The sequence below is a fragment of the Polyodon spathula genome, chromosome 18 (assembly GCF_017654505.1).
Source record: "Polyodon spathula isolate WHYD16114869_AA chromosome 18, ASM1765450v1, whole genome shotgun sequence".
In the NCBI taxonomy this organism is placed as follows: domain Eukaryota; kingdom Metazoa; phylum Chordata; class Actinopteri; order Acipenseriformes; family Polyodontidae; genus Polyodon; species Polyodon spathula.
In genome coordinates, this window is record NC_054551.1 from 17,452,498 (window position 1) to 17,475,684 (window position 23,187).

Here is a 23,187-nt window from a genome sequence, read left to right on the forward strand (position 1 = left end):
GTGAAGTAACTGTTGTTTGCGTTTTCTTAACAGAAGAGCAGATTCTCTCCGACCTCGGGCACTCGAACGGTGTGTTCGGTGGTGTGGGGGAGGTGGGCAGTGGGACCCTGTTGAATGGCAGCTTCCCGGTAGACGGCACAGGACCCCCTTACCATGACCTTCGGGCTGGCAGCCCCTACGGCATCCCCCAGTCTCCCTCCTCCATCGCTCACACCCCCCTGCTCAACAGCCTGGGCTTCTCCATGGACAGTCTCCTCGCCCAGGGGGGGCAGGGGGTGAGCCAAGCGCTGAGGGCTATGGCAGGGGGTCCCACCTCCGACCTGTCCACAGGCAGCAGCACGGGCTACCCAGACTTTCCAACCAGCCCGGCCTCCTGGCTTGACGAGATGGACCACTCGCAGTTCTAGAGCCCCCCTCCCCCCTCCCTCCCTCCTTCCTCCTCCCTCCTCGCTAAACACAAAGACTTTCTGAGAAGGTAATGAGTTCCTGTCATTTTTCAATGGCGATTCGGGGCCGGAAGTGCAGCACTTTTAAGAAACCGTTCCTCAGATTTCACTTGTTATTGTTTTGAACCATGTTAAAGGCTTTCAAATTTATGTGGTTTTTATTTTGCAACATTGTCACTACTGCCCCTCTCACCTCTTTTCTTGAAGATATTTTCACTTTGTTTTAATGAAATATTTCAAACTCAGCATTCTAAGGTAAAACTATACGTAACAAAGTAGACACACGATTCAGTTAGTGCCTTGTACGTCGTGTACGCTGAACCGTTTGTTACTTTTACCAAATACAAGACTTTAGATTAAAGGAGTTGCTTCTTCCTGGTCCAAATCACTTCCTGTGGTCTGACCTTATAGCACCAGCGAGTACTATAAGTGAGTAGTGTTTTCATCTTTCTTTAAAAATCCCAAACAGACAAACAGTGGAAGGAGGGCCCGTGATGTACTGAATGACATTCATATTGTACTAGACCAGGGCGATTTGCACTTGGGAGTATGTGCGCCCTGTTCAAGCATTTGATAAGATGTATAGTACATAAACATTTATAATGTGTCCTAACAAACCATCCCACCAGGCTGCCACACTGGATCAAAAATAAAAGCTACAAATTCCCCACGAGTGAGTGTTATACCTTCCAGTTCTCAATGCCACAGAGACACTGCGAATTCTTCGGCAGCGCTCCTAAGAAGAGCCAGTTATCAAGACACTCAGAAAGATTAAACCACGACCAGCAACAAGCAGCAAGCCAGTGTCCGGGAGAGCTGTCTACCACAGTCTGTCTCAGTCATCATGAGTTATGTACTAGCTGTCAATGCCCCTCAGGAGCTATTTGTTGTATTGACTTGATTTTTATTTCCAATCCAATAGACTACGGTTTTACTACAATTGCTTCAAATGGTCTGAATAGATTTTCTTTGCTTTTAGTGAGCGGATTAGCTTCAACGTAAAGGTGTGTTGAGTCGATGCGCAACATTTTTTTTTTTTAAATTTAGTTGCCAATTATTATTATTAATTCCGCCCCAATTTAGTCGTGCCCAATTATTTTTAGTATGCGCCACTCGGGAGTCTCCAAGTTGTAACATTTTTGCACCCAGACTCACATTGTATTACCTCTCATTCGCATAACATTCTTCTATGTCCATTGCTACGTTTTCCATATATCTAGAAAAGCGGTTATGTGATAAAACTTGGTGAGGACATTCTTTCGCACGTTATTGAGAGTATCTGAATCTTTGGATATATGGGGAAGTCTGTCCGTCTGCCACAGTTACATTTTTTACATGTGGATGTAGGTCATGGGTTTGCACTCAGTACCTGTGGGGACCTAACATTGGCTGCATTGGAAGCAAGTGTGGTGGCAAAACAAACAGAACATACAGAAGAATGTTATGCAGATGAGAAGAACATATTTTTTTCAAGCCTTCCTTATTACATAATTGAAAAGCAAATATAATCGCACAGTTTAGCTATCGTTTATCCTGTAAGTATTGTTCAAATCTCAATTGATTTAAGTGGAAACATGTTTTCCCTGACCAGCTCCAATATCTGTGGCGCCTCTCCTAATTGCCTGTGGTCTTCTCTCAGCTAACTGCCATCTACACTGCTTTCTCATCAGCTGCCAAGCAGAGCCTTTACTGCAATCAAACCTTTCTACAGGAGCTGGACAAACAAATATAAACACCTGCCATTACACTGCCAATAGGTTGCAGGGCACTATGGGCAGCGACAATGGAAGAGATTCAGTGTGGCAGTCCTTGAATACCAGGCTCAGATTCTTTGTCTGGTATTCATCACCTATGAGACCTGACCTACATCCAGACTATTGTGGAGGTGAAGCTTGTGTATAGTAAAGGACATGTGTTCATTGATTCCATTTGCAGAATTAATTAGTCAAGTGTGTGCTATATAATGCAGCTGATTCCAATTCTTTTTCCAACCCCAGTATGACATCCTCATCATGTTTCAGTTTATTTTACTCAACTGAAGACACACTCAATGAACTCACAGTAGACCACTCTGCTCTTTTCTCATTGAAAGTCAGTCTACACAGACAGGATACATTGTGTATTTCCACAAAAGGGATGGTTTTGTATGGGGAGTTATTGAGGATGTAAAAAAAGTCAAACAACCTCTCACTTTTAATTCCTGTTCAGGACTCTTTGTTATTGGTATCCACTATCTAGTGATCCTGAAATAATTACCTTGTAATCTCGACAACAAGTGTGGTTGTGCCCCATATAATGTGCTATATGATCCACTGGCTAAATGGAAAGACAGGGTATTGAAAATTCAAAGTGATGAGTTACGATGAATACCCCCTTTCAGTTCAAACTTTGTTGCCTCAAAACATTGGAATCTTAATTGTTGTAAATTTTGTAGTTTCAAAGGTGGAGTCTTGTATCATGAACACTATTTATTGCCATGTGTCTTTAAACAAAACTAAAGGCAGTGAGTCTGTTATTTGTATATGCCTTCTGTGCGTTGGCATGAAATGTGTACAGTGAAATCTATATTAAAAATAAAGTTGACATGTCTTTGGAAACGAGTGGATCTTTTGATATTTACTGATATTTGATGCATTTACCCTCTTTCTGTACAGTTTTAATTCTTTTTTTTTGTTTATTTAGTGCTGATGAAAAAAGAGGGGCACAGGTTAGTTTTGAGCCATGCTCTGTGCTGACACAACCTGCTATTACCAATTCTCCAGTGATCTGAATGAACCTGCTTGTAGAGGGAGGGGAGGGTATCACTGGAACAGCACAATGCTTTACTACCCATTCTCTACACTGAGACCTGAGTGAACCTGCTTGCAGAGGGAGAAGAGGGTATCTATGGAACAACACAGTGCTTTACTACCCATTCTCCACACTGAGATCTAAATGCACCTGCTTGTAGAGGGAGGGGAGGGTATCACTGGAACAGCACAGTGCTTTACTGCCCATTCTCCACACTGACCTGAATCAACCTGCTTGCAGAGGGAGATGAAGGCAGTCACTGGAAAAGCTCAGTGCTTTACTGCCCATTCCCCACACTGAGACTGAATGAGACTGCCTTACACTACCTATATAATGCATTAATTAAATTCTACATGAAAGATACTCAAACTGTTACATGGATAAGAATGTGAGGATTAAAACTGAAAGCTAAAGATAGCCAAGCGTGTAGATATGTCTGCATGTTTGGTAGGATTTTACTATGTTTCTTTTACCACTGCTACAGGACTGGTCAAGATTGGGTATAGTTTTACAATATTGTTTTCTACTGCTATGGGCCTGGTTATGAGTTCCAGGGGATCCACTGCTTTGGTGATCTGAAAAATCTACAAATAGGTTTTCAAGACACAATAGGTATATTAACATAGTTTCAAGCACTCCTTTGATGATTGTGTTGTTTTCCATGTGTTGGGGTTGTAATAGATTCACTGTTGTCACAAAAGCTTAGACGGGCCAAATGCCCTCGACTTGTTCGTACATTTTCTAAATCATTAAGAATGTGTGTGCGTGTATGGTCAGTTATATGTATATACAAATATTATCCAATACTTTTTCAGCATGTGAAAAGGAACAATTGTACAGGTAAATCCTGCAGTGTTTTGTAGTGGTTCATTTCAACTGAACAAGTTACAACACTCCAAATGAAATGCAGGTTTTAAATTTTGCATGTCTTTTTTCTTCGATTTTCTTTATTTCGCTCAGTTGAATTGAAACTCGGGTGTACTGTAACACTACTATACTGTAACACAGTGTCTATAGTAGTGTCTATACAGTGGTGTTGTGTTACAGTATAGCAGTGTTGTGTTACAGTATAGTAGTGTATATACAGTGGTGTTGTGTTACAGTATAGCAGTGGTCTTGGGGATCTTCAGTGCTACTGGCGTGGATGTTATGGGCACATTTAGGATGAGATGAGATTTGCCATCACTGAAAGCACAGGCAAACTGCAACAAATAATGGAAACATAATGAGCTTTGTGTGGCTTGGCCAGGGTATGAACTGGAGGAACTGCTGCTGGAGACTAAAGCCTCTGATGCTGCGAGGAGAGGATTTAGCTGGAATAACAGACATTTAGAATAAAAGGGTTCCAAATTTAACCTGGCAATGCCCAGTTAAGTGGTTCCACACATTCACGTCTTTCTATGTTATTTAATGGCCCATATTGAGGGATTTGAGTCCAAGGATTAGGCGCTGTGCATTGTCTTCTCAAATATGCATCAGCTACTTTATCAATCTGTAGTTAAAGAGATTCCAATTTAAATGTAATTCACAGAGGGCTGATCGTATAGGCTTTAAAAAAGAAAATAGATCCGTATGTGTTTGCTATTTGGAGAAGATCCAAATATTCCCAGTCATATAGCATGTAGCTTGGGACTGGGCTTGGGAATAATCTCAGAAGCTGCAATCAGAAGCTGTGTATTCAGATCTCTTTCCACTCCAGTTTCACCTCTAAATGGAGCTACCAGAGGGTACGTTTGCAGAAATTAACTGGTCTGCTAACAAATTGGTATTCATGTGCATCGAATCCCATGATGACTATCATGTCCAATTCTGCTCATTTTAAGGTAATTTTTCCTGCTTTGGAGCCCTGTTTTAATGCGAGCACCATCTTTAAACAACTTCAATCTTTAGTATGTTGAGATGTGGCAAGCATTAAAAGATGATAATGTTGAAAGCTTGCATTCAAATAAATTAACTACTCGCAAAAGCAGGAAACAAGTAGGCAAAATGACTGTTAAAATAAACAGAATTGCACAAGTTGGCCTACATAGGATTCGCTCAAAAGTTCACTTCTGCAAATATATCTTATGGTAGTTCCACTAAAAGTGACAAAACTTTGGTAAGAAATATTTCATTTTTGGTCGTCACTTGTAGGCAAAATTTCCATCTTTAGACTTTTGCACTTTGGTAGCTGAAGTTGCCACATGAGTTATTGTCACAACTCCCACTGTGATCGACCCATGGGGGGGTATCTGTACATTTCTAATTTCACTACAGTTTCATTAACTAGTATCTTCTGTATAAAAGGCAGCTTAGCGCACCAACAGGTTAGTTGTCTCCAGCGCAGACAACATGCTGACCTTGGAACAGTGAATAAGCCTCGTACCCTTTATAGCAATGCTGCTGCAGCTTTAAGAGCTTATCAACGGGAATCAAGAATTCCACCAGGCCCTTGCAGTGGTGATGCTCCGGTCAGCAGTTTACCAGCAAATGGAAACCCCATTGAACAACATGGGGACTGAAACATCTGAAAGATGGGAAACAGCACCCCCTATGGGACATAGTGGGAGCTGTAACAAAGTGGAGCACATCATGAGGCAACTGTAGCAACAAAATCACATCTCTATCTCTGTCTTTGACTCCGTTACCTTGTCCACTCTCCCAGTGCTGTTTGAGGTGTCAGTTATCAGTCTCCTCCTGTATCTGCTCTGAACTGATTTCAATACTCGTTACCTGATTCTGGTAACAGTTTAGTTTAAGGATCTGTTCTAGACAAGGCCTCTAGAAACATGTCATAACTTTTTCTGTGTCCAGTCTAATTTGAATGGATGTTGGGATTACTTTAGAAATCCAACACTGTGTTTTGCATGTTGACCCTGCTTCACTCTAGGTTCCTGAGTATGACTGAGGAGGATAAAAGAATGTTAGAAACAATATTACACAATTTTAATTTTAAGACCATGTAACTAAAGTGACATGTAATAGTAACAAGTAATTCCTTGTTAATAACTGTCAAGACCTTTATTAACACATTTACAGAAGATAGAGGATCTTTGAATAAAAAATTGACACGATTTCCAGCCCCTGTAATAAATGCTAATCTTGCCAATAAGTAAGAGAATTTATTTGAAAGCCTGGGTTTGTAGAGATCCACAAGTCCTCTTATACCCATGCACTATACATTCTGTCAATACCAAATCCACTCCACACAAGTTCCCAGTACCAGCTTAATCAGACGATGCATTCCCTCCATGTGAGTGGAGATATTTACAGGCAGTGTCAGTCTCTCGTCAGCCCTTGGGGGCAGCGTGCTGGCGCAGCAGGGACGAGATCTCTTTGGAGTCAGTCACTTCCTCCGGCAGACTGCCCTCCTGGTCCCTGATTGAGGGGTCGGCTCCAGCTTTCAGCAGGAGTTCCACAATGTCAGAGAACTCGCAGGCAGAGGCTGATAGGAACAATAAAACACAGTGTTACAATAGAGAGGGAGGAGAGAGACAGAGAAAAAAAGAGAGTGACCAGATAAGTGAGAAGAAAGGAGTAAATTAGTAGAAAGAAGGGAAGAGTGAAAAAGAAAAGTAGAAATATAGAGAAGACAGCTCTAGCCTCCTCTAACACCATCATGTCCTGCGTGAGCTTTACTGTTAGCCAGCCCATGATTGAGATGGGGAAGAACAATCCTGCTCTAAATGAGTTAATTGCCTGTCTTGGGCCTGCATGACAGTGTTAGGAATGTAAGGTAAGCTGAGGCCTGTGATTGGACAGGCAATTTTGGATTGAATCTACCTGGCTAGACCAGGTGAATAGAAGCCTGGGGTTTTTCACAGTGAGTTTTGGAGGAGTTCGGGGAGGAACTCAGAAGCTAGGAAATTGCCAGGCATTCTGTTGCTGGGCAACTCATTGTTTATTATTTTGCCTTTCTTAATTACAGTGAGCATTTTATTGATGTGTTATTCCTGCCTCTAGCCTGGACGTCCAGCTACCCTTCCACAATGACATTTGGAGCTCTATCCAAAAACATTTCTCTCGTGAATGGTTTTTTTTTTTTTTTTTTTTTTACTTTTTTTTCAGTCTACTTGGAGAATTCAATACAGTTTAAAAACTATTTACATGGCTATAAGAAAAGCCAACAATAGCCTGGAGGAGTTTAATTAAAATGAATCTTTATTTAACAGTCAGTATCTGCATGTCCTAGCAGAAGGATAACTCTGTTCAATTCACAGAATGACAGAAAGAGTCTCCAGAAAGAGTCTCCAAGCTTGCGTGCTAGCAGGGAATGTAAACAAACTGGTGTGCCAACATGGCTGCTTTCTGGTGAAACAGGGCGCACAATAGGCAAAGGAAGAATGTAGTAAAAAGAACATGATTGGGGGACTCAAATGAGATATTCAACACTCACAGTACATGGTTTGAAAGCATTTAACACAGGTTTTAGACAGACAGACAGACAGACAGACCGACCACAGCCTTCAGTAAAGAACCGTGGCAATGAACGCAGGGTGCTAATGAGAGAGCAGGGCTCGCAAAATTTTGGTAATGGTACTTGCCCTTCAGGCAGTCCATTGTAGACATTTGGTTGTCCAAAAAAATGTCAAGTTTCCCATAATTGACCTATGGACTGTGATTTGTACAAAGTACACTGTACTCAATATAAGTACAGTATCTCAGGGTTCACTTTTATAACATCAAAATTCCATACTTTTTCCAGATTTCCATTTCCATTTTTCCCAGACTTGTGTTTTAGTTAGCTTCTACTAGTTTTTTGATAGTTATCCACGTAGGCGGGCAGCCGCAGAGCATTATAGCTTTTTGATCCAGAGCAGAAGTTGCTCCTGGTTTTCTAAAAGTATTTGTCAGAATCTGGAGGTGCATATCTAGCAAGAGACAATGCAGGTATGCAAAAGAGAAGTAAGATACAATCTAAGAAATGGCCAATGTTTGAGAACTAAAATTGCATTATTTACAAAAAGAATATACAAAGTTGTATACTGCAAGTATACTTGTGCCAAAATAGGATAGTAAATGGTACCAATAGTATACTAAAACCAGATAATTTTGGCACAAGTATACTTGTAGTACGTTACTTTTTTGTAAAGATGATATTGGATTCTGATCCACTTCTTTATAACCTCTGTTAAATGTTGAACACTATGGGAGGTGAAAAATAACAAAAACGAAATAAATGTGCACGCGTTATAAATTGCGAGTGTTGTGTATTAAGCATACAAGTCAAATACTCAATACAGCACACCCTCGCTACAAAAACCCTATTTGGGTCCAAAGCCTTTTGTTGGCTATAGTAAAAGGACATTCCAAAACTAACAATGTAAGCTGCTGGAGTAAGTTAAGGAAATCACCTTGGATAAAGGCATTCGCTAAACTATTAATAACATTAGTACTGTTTTATTCTTTGATTTTCTTTATTACAGTATTTGTCACTACTAGCACTAATAATAATAATAATAATAGCAATGAGATTGTGAGTAAAAGTAGAATTACAAGTACAGTACCTATTAGTGGCATGCTGCATCCAGTATTCCTGCTATATCCTATTCATTGAAGAACACAGTACAACACCACCCCACTCAAAAAATAGTTTCAGTTTTGTTTCCATTGCAAATGTTAACTGAAATCTTGGTTTATAATAATAATAATAATAAATTAATTAAATGTTGCTTTGCCGTGCCGGTTGCATAGAGCTGACGAGCCAACATCAGCAGCAGTTTTTTAAAAAATGTTTCCAGTATTTAATCGTACAATGAAGGCCACATAGCGAGGATGTAAATAGTATAACTACACTGGGCTGACGGTTTGGACCAGAGGCTGTTGCTACACTCAGTACTGTAAGTTACAAGCAAGCACCATACATTTAAAATAAAATTACTAGTATATTTTATTAATCACATTAAAGAAATGAAAAAAGCGATGTCAACATGCTACGTGCTGAATCTCAGTCAATGATAATAACTATCGTATTCAATTTATTATTTTTTTTCCAGGGTTGGGAGATAATGTTAACGATTTAACAAAGGTGACAACAAGATAACAAAATGTGAATCTTGTTGAGCAGAGTACAGTAGCTTATAATTCCAGTCTGTAACTTAGTTTTAAAAAGCATAGCCTTCAATATTAAAGTGTATACTTTGGCTGTCCTACTGTCCATTTTAACCTTCGCTTCACTGGAGCAGACACAGTCATGTGACATACACCAGCGCGCTGACCAGACAGACAGGTAATCCTCGCGGGATTTGGTCACAAGCAATGTTTACGGGTACGTCACCCCGGAAATCACTCAAGCATTACCAATGAAAAACCCTCTAATGATCCCTCTAAATGTGTTTTACCGGGATGATCTGTGAGCGGAATCTCGATTGAGAAACCGCTGTTTGATTAAAGCACAGAACGCTATCATGAGTAAAAGATCGGATTACCCGTCAGAAAAACAGTCAAAAAAAAAAAAAAAAAAAAAAAAAATGTTCGACAGATTTTTTTTGGTTGTCCCGGAACGTCGAGCTAGCGATTTTGCGAGCCCTGGAGAGGGATGTGCTCCTAATTCTGTCTGTAATGGCCCAGGCCCCTGTAGCAAGTGGATTTATGGTACACAGTAAACCCCTATTAATCAAGCGGCATGGTGGATATGAATTGTGGTTGTGGGAGAGTTCACGGCTTCTTTTTATTGCAGTGGTCTTCCCTGCTGGCAGCTGGAGGACACAGAGACAGCCCTCTCTGGAGAGTAGCAAGGCTGATTTCCTCAGGGAGCCACAATGATTATTACAAACCTCCCTGGAGACAGGCACCAGAGCAGACTGACTGAGCAAATCAATCCAGCCACTGTACTGCACTGCACTGGACTAGACTGGAGACTGAAACGGGTAGATACGGGTACATAATGGAGAGAGAGAATTAATATCCTGCAACTAACTAAACAGTTCCTATTGATGGAGATTGCTGTCAAGAACCTGAAAGAAAGGGTGGATTCTCAAAAGTGTGTATTTAAGCTCTCAGAAGCTTTCAGATAATACAGCAGAACAGCTGAAGTCTGTAATGAGCTCTATGTCTGATAATACCAGTGCTCAAGCAGGAATCAGAAAAATCTGCAATAGCAAACAGACTGCTTCTATGCACTGGCAGACAGACTAATAGAAGTAGTTACACTACATACAATGAATACATATATAATATACAAACCACCAGGCCTCTATACACCCCCAGATTCTCACACTTGTGTTGAAGACTTCCACATTTCATCCCAGTTGGACCAGTGTTTCTCTAGATCCATGTTAATATTGTACCCTGGGGCTCCCTGTGTTGCACAGTCAGACAGGTACACTCAGACAGGACCCTGATGGTCCTCTGTGCTGCACAGTCAGACAGGAGCCTGAAAATCTTCCTTGCTGCACAGTGAGGCAGGACCCTAATGATCCTCTGTGCTGCACAGTCAGGCAGGTTCACTCAGACAGGACCCTGATGATCTCCTGTGCTGCACAGTCAGGCAGGACTCTGATGATCCTCCGTGCTGTACAGTCAGGCAGGACCCTGAAGATCTTTCATGCTGCACAGTCAGAGAGGACCCTGATGATCTCCTGTGCTGCACAGTCAGATAGGACCCTGATGATACTCCATGCTGCACAGTCAGACTTGAAGATACATGTGCTGCACATGGAGGTCAATACAGTAACAGAATAACCATTAAATACAGAACTAGTAGCCTAAGGATCGGAAAACAGTAGACTATCGCATATGTCATTCGTGTATGCTCTTATTTTTTTTTTCCCCGCTATGTCACATAACAGCTTAAAGGTGATTAGGCGTCCTCTGATCCCCAAGCCAAGCCAATCGCCGCTTTACACCCAGGAGCTCAAGAGCAGATTTCACCGTGCGACTGGACTCTGGCGGACAAGAGCCAACCCTACATGTGCCCACTTAAGTGCATGAGATTCGGTGCGAGTTCCTACTAATTCTGCCTCAGATAAGATCGTCATCTTACCTGTGCTCCCCTGCATACCACAAGGCCATGCCAGTAGCACGGGAGACCTTAATGGCCACCTTATTTCATTTTTAAGGTTACTAAAAAAAAAAATGTCATAGAAAATACTGTACATGTTAACGGTAATGTTTACCTGCTTCCTTTTGAAAAATCACCATTCAGGTAAGTCATATATATATATATATATATATATATATAATATATATATAGAAATATATTAACTATATATATATATATATATATATATGAGAGGGAGATTAGTCTCTTTGTCCAGAACAGGTAGATAGAGATTGATAGAAAACAGGTGTGTAGAATATCAAGAAGTGGCTCAATTCATTCACATTACGTCTTACCATAGTGTAGCGCAGTTTGTCCTTCATCATCCTGTTAGAAAAGAAAAAGAATAAAAACAATCAGTGACTGCTATCAATAGCAGGGGCCATAGCGATCTGCTTGGGGCAATCCGCAAAAGAAATCCACACAACAGGTTGTTTGCTTTGTTCTTTAAGATTACTCTCCTGTTACAGCAAAACAAATATTTAATTTTATTTTTGGTACCACAGAATATATATCTATATAAAAAAACTTCCTGTGTTTTTTAATTGGATTGTGAAATAGTTTCAGAGCCTTCTTTCCTCTCATTAACTAACCAGCTCCTTCCTCTTATGAGTGACATATTTTGCAGCCAGGTCCTTCTAAAGTTGCTTAGCTGAAAAGATGTAGGAAGTGACTACCTCAAAATAAAGCACACACGTGTCATTATCATAACCCTTGTTCACTGAAATAGAAATGTAACCATCAATAAAAGTATCAAAGCTGCTTGACGAGCCCGTGACAGTCATGGCCTGCCCCAGAGGCCACAAAAACACAAAGAACTCAGCATAATTTGGATAATTTAATTTGGGGAATGGATAAGCTCGATTTCCACAGACTGGTTGACATGAAATGCTGAAATATTCTTCGGCAAAAAGGCAGGATTGGTAATCCTGTCCTGGACACTGTTGTGTTGGCTAAATTAGACGGGCATTGAAGCCTCCAACAGCGTAAAATGGGCCGGGCCCATCTTCTTCGTCTATAGGGTGTCCATCGACTGGGAAACAGCAGGAGCTGTAGCTGATTTCAAAAAGAAAATCCAGATGAACCTGGGGGGGTACACGGGAGAGGTGGCAGGCTCATCATCAAAAATTGACTGTCTTGTTTCACCTTTTGTAGGCCAGAGCAATTGTAAGACTGCAGTGGCTCTCTTGATCAGAGCTGGAACCTCTGCCGATAGGGAGAGCTTAACCACAGGGGATGTGCTATCTGACTCCACGCCCTCAGATGGGAATGCCAGCTCCTGAGGGGCAGAGGAAGATGAGGAAGCCCGCTACTCCCCTAGGTGCGTCGTCTGGTCTCCCTTAGCACAGATTCATGGGGTGAGGACACAACCACCTCTCTAACAGAGGGTGATCGGGAAGAGTGCTGTGCAGGAGTGAGGGATGCAAAGCACTCTGTAGAACTGGGGGAGAGACGTTTCTCCAGCATGCGCTTAGAGAAATGTGCACAAAACTCGCAGAATCTGCGGTTCATCAGTGCCTCATTGGTGTGCTATGGCCTCAGGCAGGAAGAGCATCTGCAAGTAGCAATTCAGTGTACAATAAACAATGTATAGGTGCTGCCTCAGTCAGCTTAAGACAGCAAAGGTCCTGGTCAAGACCCGAACCAGACTGGGTCAAAACTGTTGGTTCACCACCGGGTCGGTACGGTACAGGGTCAAAACCAGGATTGTACTGCACTGGTAACGGTTCTGTGTCTTTAGCACTGGTTCGGAAGGTACAGTACCTGTATGGTAACCTCAGTTGAGGTATGGTACGGTACCGGGTTGAGAACAGAGTGGGTTAGTGACCTTGGTAAACTGGTACACTGGTTCACAATTACCACAGGTAGCACTGTACACGGATGCCCACCTGTGCAAGCTACTGGCAAAACCTCAGATGAGACTGAGGGAATCCTGCTTGTTAGAATAAACTAACAGCCCTCGCAAAGGCTGTCACCAAAATGGCATAAAGATGCTGTGGGAGAGTTTGCAAGAAATCACAACCGAACCAGTCTCCTGGTCCTGTGCAGTGCAGCTGAACCCAGCAGCTGCAGACAGGCCTGCACTTGGTATCTGAGAAAACAGAAAAACAGAATGAGAAAATAAATATTCTCTCAACAAAATACAGTAATAACAAATTACTTCCATTCATACACACCGTCTCATAATGTTGGCCGAAGCCAAAACGAGAATAAAATAACACCAGCCAGAGCTACTGCAGCTTGTGGGGACAGCAGAGTCAGTCGGCTCGTGCCGCTGGCTACATGAGGTGCACAAGGCCACAGTGGGACGTAACAAACAGGCTGTAGTGCACAAATACGCGGAATTAGTAAAAAACTAATACAGTGATTATTTTCAATATTACATATAATTTGTGTAAAAAAACAATAAACGAAAAAATCTATAGCAGAAAAAGTACTTATCTTTCATCGTTTAATCAGCTATAATGCATTTTTGTCAGTGTCTATAACAGTGTTAGTTTCATCACATGCATGACACAAGGGAATGAGAACCAGCACGCCTTTAAATATTTTCAAGTAAACAGCCTGCAAGGCTGTTAAAACCTTTCCACTATTTCCTGAGTGATCTTGTGCAGAAATAGATCTGTACTGAAAGCGTGGATTGTTTGCAGTGCCGTGAAGAACTGGAGGGGTTCTATTTAATACTCTTTAGGCTGGTAGGATCAAAAGACTTTCTACTCCAGAGGCCTGTGAATGCAAACCCAGCCCTGCTTCGACAAGGGGATTAGAAGAACATATTAAATATCGATTCTTAGGAGAACAATTAAGCTGTTTCAATTGAAAAGGTGTCTTGCATAACACAGAGACACACAGCTATGGCCACTTAACATTAACCAGAAAGAGCCAATATATCAGGTTCAGCTGGTTAAGGAAGCATGACTAAGCAAGGCTTTATAACTCTGTGTTCAAGCGTTAACCAGGGCAGAGACAGAGGCTCCTGTTTGGTAAGGTTTCTCAGCGTGGTAAATTAATTTGCTGTAGAACTACTTGCAGGCTATACTCCACATGAGGTTCATCCTGTCTGTGAAATGGAAAAATCAATAACAGCTCATCTGAAGAGAACATGGAAAGATGTTTTCAAAGTTGTAAAGACAAACTCCCTTACAAATGACTTTTTATTCCTGTTTGAAGTTATGTGAAAAAGGCTTCAGGTATAATTTTCTTGATCTTTTTACATATCTTTTCTGTCATCATTTGTGATGAGCGATGAACAGAAAATACGGTTAATTTCCAATTATTAAATATAACACTGCAACCAACTTCAAATTATTATTGCACTATAAAACTTCATGCATTCTATGCTCCCTCTTTCATTTAGTTAGCCACTGTGGCTAAGGACACTTAATTTTTAGCCCGACACGTGTTAAACAAACAATACAACAATGACAGCCTTCTTGCCTTGCGATTGACCAGTGATAGCTTGGTCATCAAGAGCAAATGATTCATTTATTTCTCTCACAGTACATTATCTCACTGAAGATTTCAAAATGAAATGTTATCTTCTACATACCCCTTATTTTTCTGAAGTATACACTGTTGAAAACATCCTGACAAAGTGGGATGAGGTAATGGAAATGTTTGACATTGATCGCTTGAAAATAAAACCGTTCAGTATAAATGACAATGCACGCAATATTCAGACTACTCTGAAAAGGATTCGAAATGTACTGCCTGCAATTCCCTGTTTTGGACACACACTGCAACTAGCAATCAATGATGCTGTGAAAAATGTCTGAGGGCTCAGCAACAATCTGCAAATTGGACGAGATGTAGGGAGTCATTATTCGCAAAGCTATAAGAATGCACAGAACCTGTATTAAAATCAGAACAAGCTAGACCACAGAAATAATAAATTGGTCCAAGCCATGGATGTACACTTGAATTCAGAATATTATAAGGAGCTGTGCCTTGAAGAAAATCGTGGCCATTACTTGTTTCATTGGTGGAAACAAAATGCTCCACATCACGATCACCTACTGAATGGGAACAAGCCAGAGCCTTTGTGGAAGAAATGAGCAAGTTTGAACAGGCAACAGCTGAAGCAAATGGAGAAAAAAATCCAGCACTGTCAATTTTGATTCCTCTCATCCACAGTCTCCACTCAAGTTTAGGAAAACTGATTGGCAGCTCTACTGATGATAGAGAAATTGCAAGCAAACTCCAAGCAACATTGAAGCAACGTTTCAAGTTATAAAACCAGTCTGTACCACGTGTGTCCATGCTTGTCGATCCAAGGTTTAAAAGACATTCTCTTGTCTCCTGGGGAACTACTTGATGCAAAACAAAACCTGTTATCATACACCGAAAGTGTACAAGTAGACAGTAACACTGGTGTGAAGGAAAAAATCAGTTTGCAGTGAAAATCCACATAAGGACACAGAGACAAGTGTCAATGATGTTTGGGCAGGTTTTGAAGACGCGTTAAGAAAAAATAAACGTTCACAGCAGTTCAAAAGGTGTGATCCAGTTGAAAAGGAAATTGACCACCTGCACAAGCTAACTACTTGTCATCATATCAATCCACAGAGATGGTGGCAAGAAAACAGAGCCAGACTCCCTAATCTGGCAAAAGCAGCAGTGTCCCTGTATTGCATTCCTGCAACAGCTGTTCCCAGTGAAAGAGTGCGGTCCTCAGGAGGAAAATGTGACAACTCGAAGGGAGAATCTTGCTGCACCAGAAACTTTGTGGGAGCTACTATTCCTCCATGAGAACTTGCTTTGTTGAGAAATTAAACATGACAAAAAGTTTTGTTGACCAGTGTTGTTTTGTATTGTACTGTTTTGTTTTTTTCCACCTTAGCAGGTCATTGTTGGTTAAATTATATTTATACTGACCTGCAAATCTGTCAGACTGTGTGTGCTTTTCATCTTTTAGAAATGATTTCTATGAAGTGGTATTGTTTATATATTGTTTATGCTGCTTTAGTAGTGACTTCAATATAAAGCATACTGTGTGTTTTGTAGGTTTTAAATCAGGAACCTTTTTCGTGACTTTTTCCCCCCTAAGAATGATGTTATTAGAAAAATCAATAATTTTAATCCTAATCAGGATTATTTGCAAATATCGAATCGATAATCAAATTGACCTGTAAAAGTGATAATCGCTCGTCATCACTAGTCATCATAAAATTGTTTTTTGTGGGAATCTAAACAAACTTTATTCCCAGCATAGAAATGACACCAGAGCAGTGAAAAGGTCAAACTGCAACATTTCAACAGGTGTGTACCCATTTTTATTATTCAAGCAATCTGTAAAGGATTTCAACTTTTTCTTCTATAATTGAATACATAACAGAAATAATTCCAGCAATTCATGCCTAATATATATTGCTATATATTGGTCACCTTTTCCTATATTAAAAAGGCACACACAAAGGTGAGTTAGCTGATTCATGGAATGCTCCTTGCAGATACTCCAGTGCTGCACTTCTGGTCAACTTCCTAAAGTTCCTTAAAAACTTAGACCGTTATGAAGGCAATGTGCTGGGCTTCTGGGAGATTTAGAGTTCTTTTAAAGAAAATAAATGGCAAACATTTTAAAGTTTTTTTTTTTTTAAGAAATATATATTTATCTTTAAAATACACTCCATTAGTCATCATTTAAAAAAAAAAAAAAAAAAAAAAAAAGCGTTCAGAATTGAGATTCCTGCAACTCTCAGAAGCAACTCACATGCACCGGATGAGCTTCTTCAACAGGACGCACAGCATTGAAAGGTCTGCACTGCTTATAAATGCTATGAAAAAAATACCATTACAAATCATATGCATGTTATATAATGTGCTCCTCATATAAGAGAATGTGAGGTCTATGAAATGATGGTAATACATATTAGATTAAGATTATAAGAATTATTGTTAGCTCTGTGTACTTTAAAGCCCACTCCAGAGCACGTTGGTTATGATCACATCACAGTTACCATTATCATGAAACCTATAAACTATAAAATCTAATTTCTCCCTCAAGATTCTGCATTTTTGCTCTTGAACTGGAAGCCTAGCATCGTTATTGGTGTTGTTTGCCAAACCCCACCACTGCATGCAGCTGCCTGGTCATCATTTACCATGTTGCTAGACTTGCATTGGGATCAATCACTGTCTAACTTCATCAGGCTTCTGATGGTACTAAAGCCATTTCAGACTAACTAATTCAATGGATACTACCACTTAAAGACTCGGAGATCTCTGAATGCCACTGAATCCAGAGGTGTAGCGAGACACTGAACTTCTGGGGTGTCCCAGTATGCCAGTTGCCATGCAATAACTACCACAATAAATGTGATGGTCACAGTGGGCTACTTTGGGGAGTATGGGTTCATACCAAAACTACAAATCACATGCATTCATCATCCAGGCCTCTATCACAATATAATAATTAATGCAAGGAGATGTTATGATACATTCATACACAAATCTATACTTAAGGGGGTAGTGGTTGGCTATTGAAGTTAAACATTAATAAGCAGGATTTAATTACCCTTATAGGATTCTCACAAGTTCCCACATTTATGACAATGATAAGGTGAAATTTCTATTCCAGCACAGCAATCAGTGAAGTAGACAGAGCCCAGTCATTCTGTAGTTGGGTTTGAATGAATTCAAGATTGATTCCAGTAAAATAAAATATTCACTCCGGACCACAGTATATGAAAAAGTTATTCCATGCTAGATCTCTCAGTGCTTGTTAAAGACAGTTCACACTTGTGTATAGGAGCAGGTCGACATTAATGGCACACCAGTACAGTACTGAGACACCAACTAAACAAGTGGAACAAAAAAACAAACATAAAATCTAAATAAGTACGTTAGCAACAGAGACATTTGAAGATCGTAAAAAGATCATTTAGCTTTTCTTGGTACAGCACTGCTGTCTGGTCACGTCAATAGGTTTTGAGGCTTGCTTTTATCAGTATTCAAGGGTTGATGTCACACATCATTTCCACGTATTAAAATCTGATGGACTCAACGACAGAGATTTTATCAATCATTATTTATTTATTGTACTGATTATCAATAAATCGCATTAGGAGCACAAATTGTGTTTCCAACAGTCATTAGAGATGCTCCTCTCCTGTGTATAACCGACTTTGTCTTTAATGAGATTCTGGTGCGTTCATGGAATACAATTGTGGGGAAGATAAAACACTTTCACTTAGTCTCCACACCACTGTGGGAGGGAGAGAGAGAGAGAGAGAGAGAGAGAGCAGTGGCTTTTAAAATGCAAACAGATACAAAGAGAGTGTGCAAGAGAAAATAAATAACACAGTGACAGCGGACCTCTGGTAGAAACTGGCAGCCGTCACGTGACTGTGCAGCATGCAGTTTCAAATGAGAGTGTGGTTGCAATCTTTAATTGAGCGTTAATAAAGCATTTAAAAGAATTCCAAGCAGTTATAAAATATAGTACACAAAACTATGTTCACAAACTGAGCATCAGACACTATCAAATACATGATTTTAATATAGACATTTTTAAATACAAATATTTTGTGTTCTACCCCTACTACTAACTAGGGAAGTAGTTGCAACGAATGGATAACTAAAAATGCCAACCCTAGTGCATGTTTTTAGTGAATACAGTGTGTCACAGTATTGCAGCAATGTAACTATAGACATACTCCTCTCCAACACAACTGCTATTGTCACTGTAGGGCTGCAGTGTCAACAGAGGCAGTAATGCCGCAGGGATAGGCAGGCAGGCAGCTTCACTCTGCTGTGCTTTCAGCCAGGAACTCTTAAACAATCCCGCAACTGATCCGATTGTTCCCCTGTGGAAAGCAGCCCACAGACTCACTCCGGACTCTCTGATTGGATTAACTAATTCCCAGCAGATGAGTGGAATATTGATGTCTTGTGAAACACACAGCCTCACAGCGACCCCTCCCCCAGAGAATGATCGAGAGGTTTAAAAGAGGTGGTTAACCCAAACCGGAAACCAAATCTACGCCCCTAGTGTGCCACGGTATGAACTGCAACTTTTCACCTTTCTACAGAAATCTTAAAATATCCACATTATCCAAAAGGAAACACTTACGATTGATCCAGCAAAGTAGAGAATATTGAAAATCAATATGATGATTAATATTCCACTCATATGTATGTATACATTTTAGTTGTTTATGCCATGCATGTGCTTTGGCAACACAATTCTTTTTTATTGTCATGCCAATAAAGCCAATTTGAATATGAATTTAAATTTGAGAGAGAGAGAGAGAGAGAGAGACAGAGAGAGAGAGGTGAAAAGATACACACATTCTAATTAAAAGTGGTTTTCTGAAAAAAAATGTAAAAAAAAAAATACCAGATTTTTTATTTTTTTAATGTATATAGATACCGTACAGACATTACTAAAGTCCAAGAGGTTTAGCAGCAGTAATGTTCTTTCAGTAATCTCAGTCCCAAGCCACAGGGGGATGGGCAGGCCAGCAAGCAGTGGGGACCCAATCAATCTCTGAGCTGTCTCACTAGGCTTTTACTTAGTGAATCAAATGCTTCATTAACTTTCATTAACCATTAGTGCAAAAATAAAAGAACAATACTACTATATCTGTATTAAAGTTTCTTATAATCAGATAAATCATTGGATTTATCACAGCTTCTACAGCTATGGCCAAAAGTTTTGCATCACTCTATAGAATAAACTAATTATGCTTCATAACCTGTTGAATAATGTTAACATATCGAATTTCATACCACATTCTGAATTCCCCACAATGAAAAACTGACACATTGAAAAATGTGACATTTCAAAATCTTACATGATATAGTGTACTAGTATTATGATTTTCCGTAGACTTTTGCATATCATTTTGTGGTTTCTTTGATTACATTTATATATTTATTTAGCATTTATTACAGCACCTTTAACTAAGGCGCTTTACATGTTTTTAGAATTTGTACAAACTGAAAAAATGGGTGAAGAAAGAGGGTAAGATTATTGGGGTAGGGTGAGGAGATTAATAGCTATATGAAAGCATGGGCCAGAGGCTAGGTCAGGATCGCGTAGGCAAGGTCATAACAGGAGGTCGGGGGCCAGCAGTAAGATAGGATGGGCTAGGGAAAAAAGATGGGTTTTGAGGGAGGAGCGAAAACTGCGTAAAGTGGGTGACTGTTTTAGATTGAGTGGGAGTTTATTCCAATGAAGGGGAGCAAGAAGAGAAGGAACAGAAACGGGGTTGGGCATGATATGAACATCTAAACATACAGTTTTTTTTTTCTAGGTTTTTTTTTTATCATGTTAATCCTAAAATTTAAAATACCTTTGGCCATAGCTGTAGAGGACTTGCCAGAGCAGCTATAAGCTTTTTGCATCAGTCTGGGGCATATCGTTCACCACTCTTCTGAACACATCAGTTTCAACGGCTTACAATCTGAAGACATTTGGATTGAGAACAGGAGACATTCTTGGCTATGGACCAAGAACCATGATGTTCCCAACCTCATGTTAAAGCATTTAATCAAGACGAACATTTACTGCATGCTACAGCTTGTTAAACATAACTTTAACCGAGACAAAGCCATTCAAACTTACTAAAATATATTCTACGACTTCTCAACTGCTGTAGCTTTAGGTTTCTTTTCTTCATGAAGGGGCTTATCGTCATTCAGAACAGGAGCTCCAAATACAACTTCACTGCTGTTCAATGGGGTTTCCATTTGTTTCAATGACCCATTCAGGCAAGATGTTGTAAACAGCTGATTGGAGCATTATCACTGCAAGGGCCTGGTGGAATTCTTGATTCCAGTTGATAAACTCTTAAATCTGCAGCAGCATTGCACTTGTTGGTATAATAAAGGGTACAAGGCTTTTTTCACTGTTCCAAGGTCAGCATGCCGTCTGTGCTGGACATGACTAACTTGTTAGTACCCTAAGCTGCCTTTTTATATAACGGAGACACTGATTAATGCAACCGCATTTTACAGACACCGCCCCATGTGGGCCAAGTGCTCTCTTTCACTCTCTCTATCTGTGACAAGGCACTATGGCCAGTCTCGGGCAATGAGCATCTGCATTGCCTTTATACACTGCAGATGCTAGTTCACGTACTGAGTAAAAAAAAAAAAAGAAAAAAAGTACAACATAGCAGTTTGTAAAGACTTGGTTTAAATGTGTGCAAACAAAACTGGAGGTGAACCCCTAATCTCATGCTCTTTACTTTTACCCTTCTATCTGTGTCCTCTTGTCCTACACTCTGTGCAAGTTTGAAATAGTGACTTGGTTTTACTTTATTTGAAGCTTAACTCATCTTTATTAATTTTTTTTTCATACAAGTACCACAACTTTAATGGAAGAGGGTCTGAGCTGCTTTCAAACCAGGGCCGCCATGAATAAGCATTAGTAGCGCAGCGAGTTTCCTCCACCCATTAAAGAGCTTCAATGTGAAAACCTTGCTTAGACGCCACAGGGCCGAGAGGGTCAGCGTTTCTTTTTTGCACGGTGTAAGCTAATGCTTTAAGAGTACCTTGATGGAATCAGGGAAATTGGATTGCCTCTTCATTTGGTATTGAAAAAAAAGAAAGCAGCATTTTTATTCATCCCATTACAGAAACACAAGAGGAACGTTTTTAAAATGTCAAAGTTTTCCTTGCACAGCAAAAACAAAACAGAACACATAAAGCCTGGAGACCTGCAGTGCCACTGTGACAGCAGAGCAAAAGGAAGCTGTTAATAGCGATGGGACACATGTACGCTGTTCTGAGGAAAGTAATAATATCTCTATGTAGGAGTCAAGCAGCCAAATGGACCAAAAGTGGTGACTCAGAGATTTCATGAAAAAACTGAACTGTCCAATATTACTAGTCCAGTCGAACGCTGTGGCTCTTGTATAAATATGACTGCTTGTTTCTCAATGTTGAAATACGGTTAAATTAAAAGCTGTTTTTTTCTTACAGCCAGTTGACAATAATTTCCATTGTTTTTTCACTATTAAAATATAAAAACACATCTATTCCTATACTCCAAATGAAAGCTCTATTTAAAATATCCACAGGTACCACATCCAGTTTTGTACACTCCAAACTTATTTTTAAAATGATTGAATGTCAGTTTTTTTTAATGTAAAATCAACAATCCACCAAGCACAACTCCTATCTCTCTTATTTGTGAAACCAAATAACTAGTGATGTACTTTTCTCACTTTAAGTGTTGGTAATTAGGGTCTACTTTAATGATCTAAACAGTGGTGGATCTAATACCACTAACATTTCATTTTATATGAATCTCTGTATAATCCCTCGTATTAACACCCTTAAAAAACAAACACAGTGGAAACGATCTGTTCAGAAAGTTCAGGACAGAGTGTCAGTATTTCAACGTCCTGTTTGTATCGTTAAAATAGACCACACTTCCTGGAGATATAAAGCATATGAAAAAAAAAAAAACATGACTTTCCATTCGGTAGATATGTTACAGGCTCCCGATTAAAGCTCGCATCCAGTTCAAGACTATTGTATTCGCCTACCGATGCCTTGACGAGACTGCACCCAGCTACCTCCAGACCCTCATCTCTCCACTCCACCTGCACTAGAAGACTGGCTGTACCTCCTCTACACTCCCCTGCCTCCAGAGCCCGCTCCTACTCCACCCTCACCCCGCAGTGGTGGAACAACCTTCCTATGGATATCAGGACTGCCCAGTCCCTGACCACCTTCCGGCGCCTCCTCAAGACATACCTCTTCCGACAACTTCTGTAAAACTCAACTCTTCCCTTCTGGACAATATAGCACTCTGCCTTTAATGCACTTTAACTTGCACTTATCTGCTCCCTATTTTACTGCATTTAATCCTGCACTGAACCCAATCTGTAGTATCTTGTATTTCACTTACACTCGTATCTAACCCTGATGTAACTATCAACACTGTTATCTGCTCTTTAACTGCCCCGATATCAAATC

General features: G+C 40.2%; 2 protein-coding genes across 2 annotated transcripts in view; one reads left to right on the forward strand and one right to left on the reverse strand.

Annotated features, from left to right (window-relative positions):
* lhx4 (LIM homeobox 4) overlaps positions 1-3,043 on the forward strand; it is a 29,176-nt gene extending 26,133 nt beyond the window's left edge. Inside the window, exon 7 of the mRNA XM_041277476.1 lies at positions 34-3,043. Within this exon, the coding sequence (XP_041133410.1) occupies positions 34-407 (374 nt within the window). The 3' untranslated portion in view covers positions 408-3,043. The remainder of the gene's footprint in view (positions 1-33) is intronic.
* A 3,166-nt stretch (positions 3,044-6,209) lies between these two features.
* The window catches only part of acbd6 (acyl-CoA binding domain containing 6), a 94,811-nt gene continuing 77,833 nt past the window's right edge, over positions 6,210-23,187 (reverse strand). The window contains exons 7-8 of the mRNA XM_041278409.1: positions 11,553-11,583; positions 6,210-6,660 (exon numbers count right to left, since the gene is read on the reverse strand). Coding sequence (XP_041134343.1) covers positions 6,506-6,660; positions 11,553-11,583 — 186 coding nt within the window. The 3' untranslated portion in view covers positions 6,210-6,505. The remainder of the gene's footprint in view (positions 6,661-11,552; positions 11,584-23,187) is intronic.